Source organism: Fulmarus glacialis, unplaced genomic scaffold (genome assembly GCF_000690835.1).
Source record: "Fulmarus glacialis isolate BGI_N327 unplaced genomic scaffold, ASM69083v1 scaffold1899, whole genome shotgun sequence".
Classification (NCBI taxonomy): Eukaryota; Metazoa; Chordata; class Aves; order Procellariiformes; family Procellariidae; genus Fulmarus; species Fulmarus glacialis.
In genome coordinates this window covers 1-14,810 of record NW_009235041.1, presented here as the reverse complement: position 1 = coordinate 14,810, position 14,810 = coordinate 1, and the positions used below count along the sequence as shown (strand labels likewise).

Genomic DNA, 14,810 nt, shown 5'->3' with positions numbered 1-14,810 from the left:
TAAAATTTGTTTTTCAGGAGTCAGTTGCCTAGACACAGAGCTCATGATCTTTCTGTGGTGTCAGGAGATAAAGAGCATACTTTCAAAAAATCTCGAATGCACAAGAGAACTGTCTTCCATTCTGAGGACTCAGAATGGAATTTCTCTAGGAGCTGATACAAGAGGAGGAAATAGCAGTTGTAGGGGGGTTTGTTGCTTGTCCTTTGGCTGTCAAGATGCATCATCTCTATGCAAACCTGGTACTGATATCCATTATAGTAGCCCTTTGGTTCTTCAGGTAAAATATATTTTTCAGTAGCGCTTAAGTTTTTAATGTATTTTATTTTAATTTTGTTTAGCAGACTTTCCTCTCCTGAATCTATTGTAATAAATGTAAGTCTTCATAGATAATTAAGTCTTCTGGTAACTGGAGCTCTAACCCTAGGCTGTTAGCCCGGGCACTGTTTCCTGTTGCCAATAAACTCTTCTTATCCACTTTTAGATAACACCTAAAAGTTGTTGTTTTTTTTTTTTCCCTCCATTTGTTTTTCTCAGACTTGGAATATCTGAGGCTCTTGGGGATATAAGAAATAATTCAATAAGTGTGTAAAATGCTATCGAACTTTTTTCTTCATAAGATACAGTGCACATGGGATACGTACAGTACCGTACAACATGAGGGGTTTATTGGCATTACTTAGAAAAACCTGCCTAGGTATTTCTCACTAGTGGCATTGCCTACTCCAAATTTTAGACAATCCAACCCATGCCAAGAAAAGCCTTACGTGGAACTACTATTGTATGTTCTGTACTTTGCAACAAAATGAATGCATGTAGCGATAGCTACTCAGTCATTGGAGAGCTTCTTTACTCGCTTGTGCGTTGTATGCAGGGGACTAGAAATCTTACTGAGGGAAACTGTTCAGAGGAGCTTTCTTAACTGCCAGTTGCTGAGACCTAAAATCTGAACAGTGCAGAGTTCTTGGCTTGTCTCGCTCTGGAAGCATGAGACAGAGAGGGAATCTTCTGCAATATTCAAAACTTACAGGTAAGTAATTTGCTTTTATAGTACTGCAACTTAAGGAAGGATGAAGTAAGGCATGTGATCCCATTGATTAAAATCTGCATACAAATTTCCATGTAAATGTGTGTGTTCCTTGTAGGAGAGAAGCGTGTCTACCTATCACTGCCCAGACCAGGGGTAAGTTGCTTTTGGGATTGTTGTATTTACTTTATATCTGCTATTAACTAATTGACTTCTTTCCATGTCTCACCTTGATGAGGTCATAGCAATAGCTTGGTAACATGCATCCTGACTGGATGGCTGACAGTAAAATATCAAACTTCGTCAGTTTATTAAATGAATAACAAACATACTGAAAACTAGGGTAACTAGTTACATAATATGCTTTAATCACTTTGATTGTACATGAGCTTTAATTCCTGTTCATTAGTGTGACATATTTTACTACGTACTCAGCTGTCACGCTATATAATAAAAAATGCACTGTTACTATTAAAACAGTAAGAATACGCTGCAACACACTGAAAATAAGTCTTGATAATCTGATTTTTTTTTTTTTTTGACGTTGTTGCCTGAGTTGACCTATTTGGAACAAATGGACATGTTCAAGCCTGTTGTAGGCTCTTCAAATAACGGCTTCTTGTTTCCTTCTTTGATCGTAAATGTTTTTAATGCAGAGAAAAAAGCTATACCAAATGTCCAGGTTTAGTTGTGAGGTAATTAATATACTTAGCTGATTATAATGGTATTGCATTGTTTCTGAGAGCATCTGTGTGTTAGGAAACCTCTTAAACCTTGTTAGTATCACGTCATCAGTCATTTGATTCGCTTGCTACATACCGAATCTTTTCATGGGTAGGAAGAAGGGGAAGAATGATCTCAGAAGGTACAGTAAGGTCTAGCTTGTTTCTTTCTCTCCTTGCTTTCTTTCCTTAACCTGTAGTGTTGAGGAATTTGGGTGTGAAATGATCCCGTCTTCATGTCTCCTGTTGTGCAATTCTGTGACTTCAAACACAATATGCTACTTCTGACCCTTAATGAAAAGATAAAAGGTCATAAATTGTAAATCCAATCTGCAGGTTTAAATAGAATATAATGTTAGGCTGGGTGAGCATGGGTGAATTTCACAGTTATGGAACTAAATATTGAGGCTGAAAAACAGATTGGTTCAGTGACTTTTGATAGGGTTTTTGTCCCTCACCGGTTTGACTAAGCTACATAGCTGCTGGACTTCAGCCATGATGTAAAGAAGAAATGTTCTAAGTCAGATTCCCACTTATTGATTCATATGTCTTTTAAAAATACTTTCAATAAAAACTTTATTCCCAGGATTTAAACAGTTCTGCTTTGTTACTATTTGAAAGGTTGCTGCCTTCTTTTAAATTTTGCAAGATGCGTAGATTTGGGGGAGTTATGATTAATACACAGTTTGGAAGTAGACAGGAAATGTAGATTACATCCATAAGACAACAGAGTTTCTTCACAGAGTAATTTCTTTGCCTAACTGATGCACTAACCTTTGGAACTGCCTCTCTTCCCAGTGCTGTGGCTCTCCGTACTCCTCCTTCTCTCCCTACTGCCATCACAGAGGTCTGCTGTGCCTGGCTACTGCCCACACTGTCCCTGCACAGAAGCCACACTGTTCCTGTCGATCTAATTAGATTACATATTTTGTTACACCTGTTTAATTGTGACTGTACTGTTTGCTGGTAATGAGTGGCATCCTAGACCATGCCATAGTTGAGGACAGAGCAGCAGTGATGATTCATGTGTGTGCTTAATGCACAGGTATATTTTTCTCTATAGTATTGGGTATCAAATCATGTTTTCTAGCAGAATAACTGCTTATCTGATTTTTACCAATTCTCCTATTCAGATAGTGTGAGTGAACACTAGAATGGAGAAAATTACATATCTGACAAACATTCTGAGGTTTTTTTAGTTATTTGTGGATAGAAAAAACTTACCTGTGCTAGAGTGCTGTTTTTTCTTGAATACCCTTCACTCAGCAGCTTAAATATTTGCCATACCTTGTAGCCCAAAGTTTGTGTTTACACACAAATCTAGTTTGGCTTTGTGTTCCTTTCTTGTTTTAAGACTCTGCCTTAAAATCAGCATTTCTTGAATTGCATCTCTAGTATGCAATATGGTCAAACTTAAATGACAATTAGGAGTATCAGTTCTTACACTTTTTGCTAAATCTTTTGATATGAGATCAGCATTTCTAATACATAGGCAGAATTACAGTGTCTGATTTGGGTGGACATTCATAAGATTCAGAATATTTAAAAATTTTGGGATCGGAAGCGAGAAATGGCATGAAAGCTAAACTGAGCAGCAAATTGCAGTAGGAACTTCAATAGTAGTACTTTATTTTTTCTCAAACTCTTGAAGTGAGAGATGGAGACCGCATCTGGAGCTTATTTCTGGTGCTGTTCACAATGAATAGTGCTTTTTTTTTCCCCTGCAGGCATCACTGAGCTTAATTTGCCCAAGTACTCCCACTAATGAGTAGCAGCTCTTTTCAGATTCTCAGACAAGGATCTTAGTCGTGCACTCTTATCATCCAACCTCCTCCAGTGGCTCACACCTCTCCAAGTTATGACACCAACTTTGTACTTTCCATTCCTCTGTACTCCAGTGCAGTTTCTGAATGTGGACTGTGGCTCCCATGTCTGTTAGTTTTTGCTGTCTTTGCACAGTGACAGCACCAGCACATGAAGTTAAAGCCAGGAACTGCTGCTCTTTACATGCAAATTGATTTGAAACAAATCATGTATTACTGTGTATATGTGTTATGCAGTTGGCAAGCTCTGCCTTATCAGATAGCCCACTCACATCAGTACCAAGTTTAATCTGAGCCAATATTTGGCTTCCAGCCAGACTGGTGTTTCAGGTAGTTCATGACTTAAATAAAAGAAGGAAACCCATAAAAAGATCAAAGTGTCAGTGTTTGTTTCCAGCTACTTCAACAAAGTGACACAGAGTAATGAGCTACATCGTCACACTAGCATTTACATGGGTTGTACCCTAGATCAGCTCACTACTAGCTAAATCAACTTCCAAGTCCCTGTTATATCAGTATCATCTTTGATGCAAAAATCAGTGCAGTAGTACTTGATTAAGACTGTTTATTAGTCCTAAGTATTACTGAGGATTTAGAGGGTGGGGGGAAGAGGTGGTACTGCTTGAGGAAGTGGAGTCTGAGAACTGTGGAAGAGGTCTTTTCCTTGAAACTTTAGGGTGTCTGTAGGCACAGACCCTGTTTGCACATGCCATTGCAGGAGGATAACCAGATCAGAACAGGTTCTCAGCTTCTACTGAGAAGTTTGTCTGAACCACTGGAACTCTGCTGCAAAGTCTGCCTCTTGAGTATAGAGCCATCTCTTATGATTTGTTAGTAAAATGATTACTAATTCCTTTTATTTAAAAATACTATTTTTTGTTTGAAACAGAAGCATAATGCAAATCTGAAAGCATTAAAGCCAGTCAAACTAGACACTGAGGTAAGATGCCATCATTTTAGTAAAAAAACTTCTTTTTTTTTAAATCTTGTCTGAAGAATGTGTTTTCAAGTGCCATAAATATGGTTACCATTTACAGGAACAGGCAAAAATTGCAAAGCTCGGATTAGAGTTGCATCTGCTCACATCTGATGTGGATTCTGAGACAGAGAAGTGGGAGGATCAGGAGAATGAGATCGTGCAACATGGACAAGGCATGTCAAGTATGGCCTACTCCATGTATTTATTTACCAGGTAATTACACTGTATGCAGCGTGTTTTGGTGGGAAGAGCATTAACAGTGCTTATAAGAAATAAGACAATTTCATTTTCAGACTAATAATTGGGACACATTCAGAAAGGAATTTTAATTTCTATCCTTACACTTTATAAATTCCTGTAAATTTCTAAGCTGTTTAATAATAAAATTAGGAGGTTTTTAAAGTGCTAAACATCTGTTTTGTTGCAGAACAGCTGTTTAAATATCTCTTGGTTACGGAAAACATTTTAAGAAGCATGTTCATAAATACTTTCAAAATTAAGGGAGTTAAAGCACAGGTATATAACAGTAGATTAGAATTACTGATCTTTGCTGTACTGAAAGGTGTTCTTCTGAAACTTGCCCATGCAATGTCAGCTTTCTTATTTAAAGAATGTAGGGGGTTTTTTTTATAAGACTTGAGATTTTTTCTTACCTACTAGTCCAATAGTACTCAGTATGCCAGAGACATGGATTTCTGTTCTTGTTCAGCTGATGAGAACTGAACCACTGCTAATTTCCCAATAGTGCTCTAGCCACTGAGGTGTTTATATAATATCTTGAAATGCAGTTCCTGTAGTAAGTTATTGTTATGCATAGTATCTTCTAAAAGAGTGATATTTTACAGTTCAGTGGTGTGAATGGGGGTGAGAGAGAGAGATACTAAATTTATATTATATGCAAGTAGCAGGCAAAATAATCTGCAGTCTGTACACGGCATATATTCTGCTTTCATTATTTCCCACAGAGGAGAAGGACTTCTGAAAACTACTCAAGATTTATTTCATCAAGCAGAGGTAATATATTTTTAACAAAATAGGAGTTAGGCACTCTGAGTGAAGAACAAATTGGAACTTAACTCTCTGATTCCTTACACATAAGTATAGTGTACCATGAATTGACTGGCAACTGTAGCTTTTAAGCAGCCTAACTCTGGTACGTTACCTTCTGAAAGCTAACTTTTCAGTGTTCCCGTAGTAGCTTAAGACAGCATTCATTAAACTGACAGATTCCAGTTAGGAGTAGGAATAGCAAACTGGCATTATGGCAAATACAGTGGACTTCAGTGCATTAGCAGTATTCATTGTGTCACTTAGGTCAGTCCCTGATAGTGTTAACGGATACCCCATCCTAGTCTGAGCAGCAGTATTTTCATGGGAAAGAAAGAAGACGTAAAAATTTGAATAATACAAACAAAAGACAAGGGGCCAAATGAAGGAATGTGGCATGATATTTCCAATACATGCCTGTGTTTAAGAGGAGACTGGTTACCTTTGTCAAGACAATAAACAAACATGGCAGGAGTAATCTACCCACAAAACTCTTGTGAGCTGCTACAGTGCGAAAAATAATTGGAAGTCAGGTTTTTTTATATGTAAAGGGAAAGCGCTTAAACTTTGCTTATCTGGGAGAATGGCAATTTGTAGTGTAGCTTGTTATTTCAGAAGTCACTGCAAACTGCTGACTTGCTAATTATAAATGTATACAACTATCACAAATATTTCCTGCTACCTTTTTACTTTATAGCATACTATTTCTTAACAAGGAAAAAGAGCCTCATCTTTCATTCTGGTTCATTTTGTTACATGCTTTCTCCCCCTTTTTAGATTTTTGCGGCAGAGGGCACAAAGCTTGCTTCAGCTCTTCATGCTTTTTCTGATCAGGTGATGTATGACCTCTAAAATAGCCGTTCAGCTTATGACACTAGTGATACTGCTTAAAAGCTGGTTGTGCTGTCTTCTCCGTTAACTTAATATCGGAGTCTTTAACACAGAGTGGTTTTGTCTTCCTGAAACACATTTCAGGTACATGATGATGACAAACCTTTGCTTCTGTTGGAGGCTGAAAAACTGATCTCTATGTGCAAGCAGCTCCAGATAACGGCTAAAGCTTCTGTTCAGGGTAAAAGTGCTACATTTACAAAGGTAAGGTAAAAATTACATATATTCCTGAAAGTAAGACCTAACTTGTTTTGAAATACAGTAACTTACTAATTTATGCTCCTCTTTAAAATATGAAAACAGTTCATGACAGCTGAACTTCTTGGATTGACAGAGGACCATAAAAATGAATAAGTACAAAATTTTACGCTGTTGTGCAAACATTTTTCTGCTGTGCAATATGTCATCATTGCTGTTTGTTATGTAGAAGAGGAATTTACTTCAATTTGAAGTACTGTTTTTTACTTAACATGTTTTGAGAAGCTGATGTGCGAAGTATAGAGGAAGAACAGTAAGAACTGTTCCCCTTTCTGAAAATGTTTTGTCTATTGGGACATCCCTCACTGATAACTGTAATCCAAGCCATTTACCACACTATGTTATCTCGGGAAGGGATTTTCTTTAGCATGGGTGCTACTGTTTTCTAGCCTTTTTTTTTTTCTTTTCCCCACTACCAGAGAAGGGCTTCAGTGAAGTTTATCTTGACCTGACTCCCCTCATTTGTGCTGAGAGTTTGATAGGAGGGAAAATATGGTACACTGGTGCCCAGCATACATGGAAGCCTGCCAGTGGATAGCTTGGATAGTATTGCTCTACAGGCTTACATGAATGTTTTCTTTAGGGAGCATGGATATCCAAGTTTTGTATAACTAGCCCAGTGGCCAGAGATATACCATTGATACTAATGTTTTAAGGAACAGTTTCCCTACCCTTAGCTTATCATCTTTAGAGTCTAAGAATCAGTAAAATAAGTAATAGGATTTTTTTCCTTCCTATTACTAAAAGTACCGAAATTATTGTTTGGGTTTTGGATTTCACTGCTAGTGAAAGAGTTTACAGAAATGTTTCCAAAGACAATGATGTTCCTGGACTGCTCTTAAAAAAAAAAAACAAAGGTGGAAAGGTGTCCATAGGCTTCCACTACTTTATATTGTTTTTTACTGCTGCGAACTTTTTTCAAAGAACTTCTGTCAACGTCTCCCTCAACTTGCCCACTAGATAAAGAGAGATACTGGAATTTTATCATGCTGCAACTGAGAATTCTCAGCTGAATAATATGAGATGGAGTACTACTGTATATAATAGTACTGTAATCCACTAGATTACAGTAATAATACTGTAATCCACTAGAACTTCATTCAGAGAAATATGAACTATAATTAAGCGTACCTCACTAAGAAAGGATTTCAGTGATCAAAGTATTAATCAAGGTAACTTGTATTTCCAACACTATAACAATTATTGTTATTCTGTTGTTATTGATGCTTAACATAAATGTAACAAATTCGAAACCCCAAAGACTCTTTCACTGAAACACATGCTTGTTTCTCAGTAGGTAGGTGAGTTTATTCATATTTGTTATAAGTAAATATGTATACAGCTGCCATAAAAATTTCAGCATTGTTACCACGAGAAGGAGATCTGCAAACCTTAGCGCGGAATAGAGAGCAGGCTTTTTGAAGAACTTCAAGTATCCCTGAGCAGCAATATGATCAATGTGAGCAAGACCGTTTCTATGCACTTGGATGTTTGTTTCCAATGAGCTATGGAGAAGATGTTTCCATTTTACAGGAGGGTCTGAAACTGGATAGAGCATCCAAGTCACTCAAAACCAAACTGAGCACCTCAGGGCTACTGCTTGATTTGTTTTACACTCTCTAGCTAAGCTAAGTGGGAATTCCAGTGTGTTTATACGAAGTGATGTATCACAACATAGTGATAATAGGCTATCAAATTAATGTTTGTTGAGGGCCCAGACTTGTGACCTATGCTGAGCATTAGACTTGAGGCATAAATTCAAATGCTTTAAGATTTAGCTAACTTTTAGTGTAACTCATATCAAGGTAAGGCTTACGTGATGCATGGCTTCCTAAATCATGCTGACCGGACATAAAACAAAAGGAAAAACATGAATCATAGAATCATAGAATCATTAAGGTTGGAAAAGACCTCTAAGATCATCAAGTCCAACCGTTAACCCAACACCACCATGCCCACTAAACCATGTCCCTAAGCGCCTCTTTTAAATACTTCCAGAGATGGCGACTCCACCACTTCCCTGGGCAGCCTGTTCCAAGGCCTGACCATTCTTTCAGTAAAGAAGTTTTTCCTAATGTCCAGTCTAAACCTCCCTTGGCGCAACTTGAGGCCATTTCCTCTTGTCCTATCGCCCATTACTTGGCAGAAGAGACCAACCCCCACCTCGCTACAACCTCCTTTCAGGTAGTTGTAGAGCGCGATGAGGTCTCCCCTCAGCCTCCTCTTCTCCAGGCTAAACAGCCCCAGTTCCCTCAGCCGCTCCTCATAAGACTTGGTCTCTAGACCCTTCACCAGCTTCGTTGCCCTTCTGAAGAACTGTGATGAATCATACTTAGGTGGTAAGAGCTCCTTTCTAAGACACTTATGTTACTGTTCAATATTACATTATTATTAGTTCCTTCTCCTGGGATGTGTGTCATTCCCATCTGCTTCCTAGCTCAAGTCTTGGGTTAACAGAAGGGATGCTGTTGCTTTACACATACTACATAGAGAAATTCAAAAAAGGTAGGCAAAATCTTTTGATTAGAAGGGATTTATGCAGGACAAATATTACCTATTCAAGCTTGAAATAGATTATCATCTTATGCATTAAACAATTGCCTAATAAAAGTAATGAGTGTTCTTACTCTACTCTTGTCTTGTTTAGGTTGATGCATGCATTCTGAAAACAAGGAATGTGATGACTCTGTTATGCCAGCTTCTTCCACTTTGCTGTAAATTATTGAGAAAGGTGAGTACTTGGTTTATCTGCAGTATTTTAAAGGGGTTTTTTTGTTTTGTTGGGGTTTTTTGTTTGTTTGTTTTTTAAGAAACCTTTTTTTTTAATATGCAGAATAAAGCAGGAAATGGCTGTCTTAAACCTGCTCCACCATGGAGAGAAGACAGAATACAAACTGGCACAAGTGCACGCACTCCAGAAAGAAGAGTCGAGACATTTGGCATCAAATCTTTAGAAAATCATGTAGCAAATATGACATTTTTAGAGAGCAAGTAATTACAGCACTTAGAAATGCAGGAACTCCCATCTGAAAATAACACTTGCTGAATTTTCAATATTGCTTTCATTTGTGGAAAGTCAAACCACGTGAATTTGAATTAAAACTATTGACCTTTGTCACATCTAATAGATGTCCCATTACTTAGCAATTACAACACCAACTAGTCTAATTGTTATGTATTTTTATAATGTGAATGCCTTTCCTATGCTTACTATGGATACCGGTTTTGTAATTAATGCTTATGAATGTCTTAATGAATTTTTCAACCCAAAGATGCTGCTAATAGACGTTTTATAAGAACCTTGTGCTGCATATGCTATATGTAACACTACTGCTGAAGTCTGTAAACTCATCTCTGGCCTATTTCAGTCTATGTAATTGATAAAGCAGAATCAGGAATATAGTCTGAAAGGCTGTGGCCTAAAGCACTGAAATGTTATCTTAGTTATGAGTTATACCTGCAATGAAGTAGTTCCAGGAAAAAAAAACCTCTTTCAATAGCTGTACCACTGAATTTTAATCTTGTTGACATGATTCATATTTCCAAAAGTGTATTTCTAAGTGATTAATACTCTTGACTCAAACCCTTTTTCTTTTACCATCTTTATTGGTAGATGGCAGTTGTTGCTTCCTTTTTTTATTAAAACTTACTGAGCAGAATTTGAATTGCATGTAGAACCACTGAAGTATTATGTAGACTTTACATTGTACCATTTAAAATTTAAGAAAATAGATACTGATTATGACAAACTTCTGTACAAAGGGCATTATTTGACTTCTGTATGCCATGAAAATACAACCTGGTGTGAAATACATATTTTCAAGTTTGTCTGCTCTTTGCACATAGGCTTCTGTTGCATTTTTATTTTCAATTCATCTTTGTCAAACTCCATATTGTATTAGTTTAGCTAAATTAAGTGATGGCTAAATCATACGATTTTTCTGTATGTATTATGCTTGCACTGAGCAGAAGCAAAGCTGCCTGTGGAACATAAATACTCTCCAACATATCATTCTGTGCTTATTTAAAAACTTGTAGTCTAGAATTCAAAGAAGAAGAGAAAGCAAATTTTAATATACAAACTATTTGAACTGGTTTATTCTTATATGAATCAAGCATTTAAGTTCCACTTTTAAAAACAGGCACTTTCCATACCATGAAAGTTACAGTGTACAATAGAAGTAGCTTATTTAGTATCAAATACAGATGATAACTGTATAATTAATTTCATGAAGAAGAATTAAGACGTTTCAACAAAACTTCCTCATACTCCTTCTGTGTCAGAAGTCCTTGAGTTATACTCTTGCTTTCTTCAAATTTGGGTAGAACCACTGCAATGTATCCCTCTGTTGATGGCTAAAAAGCAAGACTGAAGTTAGCAGTGAAATAAAAGTTAGAAAATAAAAATCAAGAAAGTGTCTTACCTTTTCTTGCAGAATAGCGGGATTGCTAAGAATGTTTTCATTCACTTCTATCAGTCGCCCTCGTATACAACTGCAAAAGTGTTTCGATTCAGTAGAAGTGCATGGTATGTCAAGGTAAGAAGAAAAAGGGAAAAACCTTACCTATAAACGGTGTATTCCTCTCCATCTGATGAAGATATCCTGCACAGAGGGGCAAGTTCTGTTAAAAACTGAGCTCCCTGCATTTGAAAAGAAAACAAACATACATGTATTTTTAATTACACAGGGCTTTTTCAAGTATTACCATCAGCAACATAAGTTTATAAGCTTCTCAGAACAAAGCAAGGAAGTGTGATAGTTACAGGTCATTGCAAGTCACATAGCTGTGCTTCCCTACAGAGGGGAAGATGCCAACTTAGTTCTGTGCACAAATCGAATAGAAGCTTGTTAAGAGCTTACAGATTTTGTCATCATTAAGTTTCTTTCAGAACAACAGACTTGTAGTTTGATCAGATTAAAATCAGGGAAGAGAGGAGAAAAACAGTACCACTGATTTCAGTATAACCAGGTTAAACTACACATATTTGAAAACCCACCCTGAAACACACTGAACTAGCCCACTGCTATCTAGATCTGTTTGAGAAAAACGGTAGTCTCCAAATCTCAGCATTTTGGTAGAAACAAATTTTTATCTTTTCAGGGATGTTTAAGTCCCTCTGTACACTATGAAAAAAATGACTGAAAGCATTTTTAGCCTTGGTTTGAGCAACACTGGAAGCCACCGGTGCTGTAGGAGCACTGTAAGACCCTGGCTGGGACAGTTAGACAGGCACCTCTCAAGAAAGTCTACATTCTTTAGCTGTGGAGGGGCTGTTTTAAAATAAAATGCAAAGGTAACTTGGTAAGTTTCTATCCTAGAAAGGACAGAAAGTCTCAGGCAGTGTGAGAGATTAAAATGAAAACTAACCAAATCAAAAAGCCGTACCCTTTTTGACTTCCCAGACACCTTATTCTGGAGCCTGCTACAGTTGGCACTGATTTGGTAATTAATGCTTTTAATTGTTTTTCCACTTTGAAGAAGAGGATGGGCTTCTGCCAGCGTGATGACACAGATTCTGCAAAAAGAAATTATTACACTGTAGTTGTGAGAAGCCATGCTCTTGGGTGCTCTAAGCAAGCTCCACAACCTTCTCTGCCTATACTGGTAGGATTTAAAACTGATACTGACTACTCCATTTGGGCTCCTAGTCTGAAACGCTAGCAGGACTTCCAGTCTTGTGAAAGCTGTTGTTTACTTTCACTCTTTAAAGCTCAGTATTCTTCCCTCTACAGCTTAGCAGGGAAGGTAAGCTGATCGTTCCGCGGGAGTCACAGGACGGGCACCTACCAGGCTCAGGGAGGAAGCAAGGACGGAAGGTCTGGGTGGCAGCATGGGGGTAGAGCAGGGTAACCTAGAACACCATTTACCTGAGCTAATGGAGGAGAACGGCGGATAATTGTTGGCTGTAGATCAGAGACAAATTTTAGTTTCCCCACTTACTTACAAAAATGTCAGATACAGGATCAAATCGGACTCAGGGCATCTCACTCGACATCTGCTATACCAAACCAAATGAAAATTGCATTCTGACCTAAAGCAACCCCCACAGAAGGCGCTTTATTTTGAGATACTAGACTGGATCATCAAAAGCGGTACACTTCTTGGTTAAACAGAACCACAGCTTTTAAATAAGCTAGAGCTGTTCTATCTGTTGTTGTACCCCATGGGAGCATACTCGGTTCACTTGTCTGCTGATAGCTGAAGTAGATACCCACTTAAGATGATCAAGTAAACACAGTATGCTTTTGTCAGAAAATGTAACACAAGGCAATGTTTCTCAGAACAGCTAAAGGTCATTAGTGGTGAATAGTTACAGCAGATGAATCCTTCGGTGATCTGGGCTTTAGTTAATCTGCTGCTTGCATTTTGTCTTTTTCTGAAGGAGGGTTATTTCTCGTCATGAAACTGGAGAGTTTGAGACAAGCCCAGCTGTAGAGACTAGGCCCACCTTCATCCCTGGGCTAAAACCATGCTTAATGCACAAACGTGGAGAGCCCAGAACTTGCCAATAAATGAACAGAGCTGAAGCTATTCAGTTTAAGAAGAGTTTAAGACCTAGAGCAAGGACCAGAATTAACAGAACAGTAACTGTACAGAAAACCATGGCACAGAACCAGATCTGTCCCTGCGGATGCTGCATCCATCTCCCTGCACTCCTTTGCGAGCTCTTGCTGCGCAGCTCCCCGCAGGAGGGAGCTGGATCCTGGCGAATGCTTTCAGCGTGCCCCAGCAGCTCAAAGGGACCAGAAAAGCCACCTCCTCTTGACCCCAACCTCTTTCTAAGGGGAAGATGACAAATCATCTATTTGAGCTGACATCTATTAGAGCTGAGACCTGGCAAAACAAAAAATCGACAGAAAATTTTACACTGCTTAGAAATAGCAAACTGAGCCACAGCCCCATACGTAATAATGGTAAAATACTTTATAGAGCATTTGGCTAAGCTGCTGTAGAAGCCAAGGGCCCTTATATTTCAGAATTCAAAATAGCAAAATAATCTTTACAGACATTTGAACAAGTGTTTATATTTTTATTTCCTTTCCCCCATATCAACAGGATTTAAATGTTGTTTATATTAGACAACTGAGACTAGTTATTAGTTGTCTAGTATACTAGTTATTTAGTATTTAGCGCAAATGCGAGGGTGTCCTTTCTTGCTGTTGCTGTCATACCTGTTATTCCCAGGTACTCGGGTTTCTGTTTCCAAAGAACGAGAAAGTGAACTGCGTGAAACAGCCAGAGAGAAGCCCCAGCTCCGAAGGCTGCAGCGAGGCGATGGTTCTGCCCTGCGCCAAGCACGCCCTTCCCGTTACTCTGAGTTCTTAACAGGAGCAACAAATGCCTCCTCATCTTCCCTCAACACAGGAGCAACTGGCACTGCCAATTTTTGTGTGGACAATAGTTAAGTTCTGTTCTTCCCTCAGGGACTAAACACCCCTGAAACGCTGACGATGCCACCGAGGCACCCTGCAGTCAGAACAGGCTTTAGCAGGGGGGCAGGAGCTGGGGAAGGTACCGTGTGTTATTAGAGTCCAAACCAGGTACAGGGTTGATTTACTCCAGACGACTGGGTATCCAGCTACTTCAAAGCAAACACAGTGATGTATGACATCTTATTTCCTATCTTGCATTCACTGTCTGTAGTACACAAACATACCATTAAAGGCAATTAAGTTGTATACAGAAAAAGCTAAATGTTTGTTCAAATTGAGCCAATTAATTTCCTAGAAACCAAGTCAAACAGACTACTTCTAAATGTCGTTATGGAAAAGCCTTTTGAAATGTTGCTTTTCTGCTGTTGACGATGATGTAAAGGGCCTTTTCAGGGGGAGAGGATGCAGGGGGGCAGCGCTACAGACACTGAAGGGGCCTTTTTAAAAATCTTCTGAGCAATACCGGGGGGGGGGGAAGAGTTCAAGCTCCCCTGTTCTTATTAGAGTAGTAATTAAAGAAGGGTATAGCAAGGCTAAGATTTGTCACTCTCCCATCCTCCCACCTTCCAGAAAAAGATAGGCTCTCCCGCTATTTTGCACCTGTCCCACTCAAGGCGTTCCCGCAGGAGC

The 14,810-nt window shown here is 38.6% G+C and overlaps 2 protein-coding genes across 2 annotated transcripts in view; one reads left to right on the top strand and one right to left on the bottom strand.

Moving 5' to 3' along the window:
• The window catches only part of CTNNAL1 (catenin (cadherin-associated protein), alpha-like 1), a 56,129-nt gene extending 46,390 nt beyond the window's left edge, over window positions 1-9,739 (top strand). Inside the window, exons 12-19 of the mRNA XM_009585835.1 lie at window positions 1,143-1,180; window positions 4,459-4,509; window positions 4,607-4,761; window positions 5,514-5,562; window positions 6,373-6,429; window positions 6,571-6,690; window positions 9,392-9,475; window positions 9,578-9,739. Coding sequence (XP_009584130.1) covers window positions 1,143-1,180; window positions 4,459-4,509; window positions 4,607-4,761; window positions 5,514-5,562; window positions 6,373-6,429; window positions 6,571-6,690; window positions 9,392-9,475; window positions 9,578-9,739 — 716 coding nt within the window. The remainder of the gene's footprint in view (window positions 1-1,142; window positions 1,181-4,458; window positions 4,510-4,606; window positions 4,762-5,513; window positions 5,563-6,372; window positions 6,430-6,570; window positions 6,691-9,391; window positions 9,476-9,577) is intronic.
• A 1,232-nt stretch (window positions 9,740-10,971) lies between these two features.
• On the bottom strand, window positions 10,972-12,912 carry FAM206A (family with sequence similarity 206, member A). The gene is made up of 5 exons (XM_009585834.1): window positions 12,908-12,912; window positions 12,133-12,262; window positions 11,310-11,386; window positions 11,169-11,238; window positions 10,972-11,100 (listed from the first exon to the last, which is right to left on the bottom strand). Exons 1-5 carry the CDS (start codon window positions 12,910-12,912, stop codon window positions 10,972-10,974), a joined length of 411 nt encoding a protein of 136 aa, XP_009584129.1.
• Between the last annotated feature and the right edge of the window lie 1,898 nt (window positions 12,913-14,810).

Excerpts from the sequence above, each read along its gene's own strand:
- FAM206A (XM_009585834.1), bottom strand. Across the intron at positions 11,387-12,132 it reads TGTCTGGGAAGTCAAAAAGG|GGAGCTCAGTTTTTAACAGA; the intron begins GTACGGCTTTTT and ends TTTCAAATGCAG. Across the intron at positions 11,239-11,309 it reads GAGGAATACACCGTTTATAG|TTGTATACGAGGGCGACTGA; the intron begins GTAAGGTTTTTC and ends ACACTTTTGCAG.